The sequence below is a fragment of the Monopterus albus genome, unplaced genomic scaffold (assembly GCF_001952655.1).
Source record: "Monopterus albus unplaced genomic scaffold, M_albus_1.0 scaffold263.1, whole genome shotgun sequence".
NCBI lineage: Eukaryota > Metazoa > Chordata > Actinopteri > Synbranchiformes > Synbranchidae > Monopterus > Monopterus albus.
The window spans coordinates 833,322-837,926 of NW_018128143.1; the positions used below are offsets into that span (position 1 = coordinate 833,322).

The 4,605-nt window shown below is 44.2% G+C and overlaps 1 protein-coding gene across 2 annotated transcripts in view; it reads left to right on the forward strand.

Annotated features, from left to right (window-relative positions):
* Positions 1 to 4,605, forward strand: part of lss (lanosterol synthase (2,3-oxidosqualene-lanosterol cyclase)) — a 21,741-nt gene that overhangs the window by 5,554 nt on the left and 11,582 nt on the right. For both annotated transcript variants that reach the window (XM_020621645.1, XM_020621646.1), the window contains exons 6-9: positions 1,372 to 1,468; positions 1,895 to 2,030; positions 3,255 to 3,363; positions 3,752 to 3,870. In XM_020621645.1, the coding sequence (XP_020477301.1) occupies positions 1,372 to 1,468; positions 1,895 to 2,030; positions 3,255 to 3,363; positions 3,752 to 3,870 (461 nt within the window). The remainder of the gene's footprint in view (positions 1 to 1,371; positions 1,469 to 1,894; positions 2,031 to 3,254; positions 3,364 to 3,751; positions 3,871 to 4,605) is intronic.

The window sequence follows — 4,605 nt, forward strand, 5'->3', positions numbered from 1 at the left end:
TCAGCTGACTCCTCTCGATGTGGAGGAGCAGCAATATTACTCTGAGCTCCTCACCCTATCTCTAAGGGTGCGCCCAGCCGCCCTGTGGAGAAAGCTCATTTCGGCCGCCTGTATCCCGGATCTTGCCCTTTCGGTCATGACCCAAAGTTCATGACCATAGGTGAGAGTCAGAACGTAGATTGACCAGTAAATCGAGAGCTTCGCCTTACAGCTCAGCTCCTTCTTCACCACGACGGACCGGTACATGACCGCATTACTGCAGAAGCTGCACCGATCCGCCTGTCAATCTCCCGTTCCATCCTATCCTCACTCATGAACAAGACCCCAAGACACTTGAAATCCTCCACTTGAGGCAGGAACTCTCCACCAACCTGAAGGGGACAAGCCACCCTTTTCCGACTGAGAACCATGGCCTCGGATTTGGAGGTGCTGATTCTCATCCCAGCCGCTTCACACTTGGCTGCAAACTGCCCCAGTGCATGCTGGAGGTCCTGGTTTGATGGAGCCAACAGGACAACGTCATCTGCAAAAGGTGCCTTGCCACCGAGAAGCTTCTTAACTACCTCGATGACTTCAACTTGGGTGATGGACGAGTCCACCTCTGGGCCCCCGGCCTCTGCTTCATCATCGGAAGACATGGCGCCAGGGTTAAGGAGATCCTCGAAGTATTCTTTCCACCGTCCGACAATGTCCCCGACATTGGATATTATTGGATATTAATATTTAATATTCAATACCTGGTTAGATTAGGGAACCAGATAGTTTGAGTGCTATCCCCTGCCAAGCAGGTTCAGCAAGGTGGTCCAGATGTCCCATTCCCCAGCAACGTGTTCCATCTCCCCCATTAGATCTCCAGGCATTCTCAGGCCAGATGAGATATACAGTCTCTCCAGCATGTTCTGCGTCTGTAGGAGCACAGTGTACAAAGGTTGAAGCCCAGTCTACAAGTGACAGAATGAGAGATTTATCTTTTAAGCACGTTTTATGAATTAGTATCTCTTATGCCAATTTATGTGGTTCAGAAAAGAAGGTTAACTTTGACAATAAAAGGCATAAGCAAGCATCTGTTAAGCACATAATCATAAAATGAAAAACAAAAGCACTTATATTTTCTACTAGTGTTTGGAGCAATATCATTAGTTAGAGTTTTGAAGTTAACTTGAAAGTAATTTATTGTGATGGTTGGGTTTCAGACATCTTATCATATAAACAAGTTCAGGAATGATTTATCAGTTCAACTAAACATTTCTAATTTCATTAAGCCCAGTTTATGTCTGCTTTGCACTTGTGGACACTACATATTAATAGTTATGTAAGGCTTCCTTGTTCCTTCTTTATATCAAAGCCGTTTGTGCTTGTTATTGTGTTCAGGCGGTGCAGTGGGGATTCCTTCGTGGGGAAAGTTCTGGTTGGCCATTTTAAATGTCTACAGCTGGGAGGGAATGAACACACTCCTCCCAGAGATGTGGTAAGTTGGATGTTCCAGCATCCCATTATATTATTTCCTACCCATCAGCCATGCTGGAAAGTGAGGTTAGAGAACACACGTTTGTGTTGTACCACAGCAAACGTTATATGATTGTGACATTATAGAAAGATTGTGGTATCTTGTCTTTCTCCCATGCAAACTGCTGTTGCTGCAGCTGCAATTGTAAATGGTATCACTGCCTTGTGAACAAGGGGATTTGTCATGGTAAAGACCAGACATCAGGTTATTAGCAATACATTTAGAAGCTTTCATGAACTAAGGCCAGGCTGATTCACTGCTGTTTATGTTATGTCAGCTGGTGACAACCAGCAGCTGATCAGGATGTTACAGGTCGTCTCAGGAAGCTGGTTTTGCCACCACATGTTTTTGTCTATGATTTCAATGGTAATATTTGTTCTGCTCCAGCCTACTCCCAACTTGGATGCCAGCCCACCTCTATGCCCTGTGGTGTCACTGTCGCCAGGTCTACCTTCCCATGAGCTACTGCTATGCTGTGAGATTGGCAGCGGAGGAAGACTCCCTGATCCTCAGCCTCAGACAGGTGCTAAAGCTACACCGCCACACAAGGGGGTGCTATGCCCTGTTTATTACAGCCAGAATTTAATGTTGAACACAGAATTTTGACAAATAAATGGATATTAAGCAAAGCGCAGCTTCCTGTGTTGGCCCAGATGCCATACATATAGCTTGCAATGCCGTTCACCTCTGTGGAAAGTGAAAGGCTGTTTAGGTCAGTGTCACAAACTGTTGATAGAAACAGAAACAGGCTCAGAGCTGATTTTCTCACTTTTCCAAAGAATAGTTAGTTTTTTTCAGACAGTAGCAGAGTTTGATGTGTTCTCTTACAGTATGTTGTGTATTAAAATGTAGTGAGCTACTGTTCAGCGACAAGCTAAAGCTGCTAGCATGAGCCTTGAAAGCAAGCTGCTCCGCTCCTCTCACTCCCGCCTCTCCCTGCTTTGTTACACTTCAAGAATTATGCATATTTCAACTAAAAGTATTTGAAAAAAGTTAAATACTGTAAGTGTAAGTAAAATGTGGTGGTAATGCCATGTTTGGAAGACAGCAAGTTTAGTTAACCCTTAATGAAGTGTTAGTTTGGGATTTCAGCAGCAGACTCATGTTGTACATTTCTGGTTGTCACAGTCGGAAACTGCATTAAAACCATTATGGTAACTGTAATTGTATGGTAAAAACAACTGCAGTATTATTTTGGACTCATATTGGAGCTCAGTTTCTGTGTAAGTACTTGTACTAAAAACAGTGGTATTTGTATAGCCCTAGGAAAAACCGACAAGGTGTCACGTAAGGTGTTCCACCACAAGCCTCAATACATCCATGCAGCTTATCATAGATTTTCAAGTATCTGACCTCCAGTTGACATAAAGCTGTGGTTGCTCCAAAATGTCCAGCAGGTGTTCAGATAGGATACGATCTGGTGATGTGAAGACATTAGCATGTGGGGTCACATCATCTTCATATCAAATCAGTTAGTGAGCCTTTTTTTCCTCTACTCATTTATTTGTGTTTTTTCATTGACTCCTCTCTCGTCTGTTTAGCAGTGTAGGAGTGCCTGCGGCTGGAATTTCACTTTTCACTGATCCACCATTAAAGTATGCAGAGGGAGCAGCCCAGTGCTGTTGTTTTTGTTTTGGAATGTCTCTGAATGAAATGAGATGTGGGTCACTTCAGGACTAATGAAAATGCTACAGATATGTACATCTTAATGTGCATGTTTAAATCAAAATCTGTCTGTGTTTTCTAGGAGCTTTATGTCCATGACTATGCCACCATTAACTGGCCTGCTCAGAGGAACAGCGTGGCAGCATGTGACATGTACACACCACACAGCACACTGCTCACTGTCACCTACAGTAAGCAAACAACACTGTGGGCACCATGGTGATAAACTGCCACCTACAGAAACATGTTGCTGTAAATAAAATAGTGTGAAGTGGCAATTTACTGGAAATGTTAATAAATCAGGAATTACCCACAATGTACAGTTTATCTACAGTTTTGTAAGTAACAGTTTGTAACTATGACAGTGACACACAAATGTTTTGCATGTTTTGAGCTAGCAATGCAGCTAACACCATGCTCTCCAGTTATAGTTGTTTTAAAATGTAACTGTGGAGTAACTCTGCATAAAAAGATGTGGGAGTTAAGTGACAAAAAGAATTAAAGAGTTTCTCACTGGAATTTCCCCAAAAGCTGCCATGTGATTTTCTCCTCTAACCTTGTGCTCATGTTGCCCTGCAGTGATATTAAATGTGTATGAAGCCCACCACAGCACCACACTGAGAGGAAGGGCTGTCAAAGAGCTGTATGAGCACATCCAGGCTGACGACCGCTTCAGTAAATGTATCAGCATTGGACCGGTAATGACAGCATAGACATTCTAAAAAAAGAACTCAGACTGAATAGGGTATTGGCTACGTATATAAAAAAACATAAAATACAGCAAAATTAAACAAGATCCATCCATCATCTATACTGTAATGGCTATGTAATGGTTCCAATGTCTAGCATCCTGTTATATGGTTCTAATGTTTAGCATCTCGTTATATGGTTCTACATGTTATTGCCTGAAAGAATGTGAGAGGGGGGCGCTGTGAGGGGTGTGGGAGGAGAGAGCGAGGAAGAGCAGGTTGTTGTTGTTGAGTGTTGAATGGGGGGAGTTAAAAAGAGCTCGTTAGCGTGTGCTGTGGCTGAAACAACAGCGTGGAAGCCTGTTAAGCTATTACAAATAAAGGACATTGATACCACAAGAACGTCTGGCTGCATGTGTAGGAACAGAGAGTATTACATTGGTGTCAGAAGCTCGAGTTTCGGTCCCACTGCCTGTGCCTCAGGTCGTCGTAACGACAATGCTTTCCTATTCAAGCGGCCGACGGCGGGTGAAGACTGAAGCTGTTGACTGTGCAGTAGCCATGCCAGAGAACGCAGAAATGCACACGAGCAATGTTTCACCTCAGTGCTCGGCGTTGCACCACGACAGCGGCGGGGCCCGGGGTGTTTTCAGCAAAGATGGCGACGCCCTGCGGCTCGCTATGGCCGGCTCCTCGGCGCCAAAGGTTAATGGGAAAGGGAGGTGGGAGGGCTACCCAGCTCAC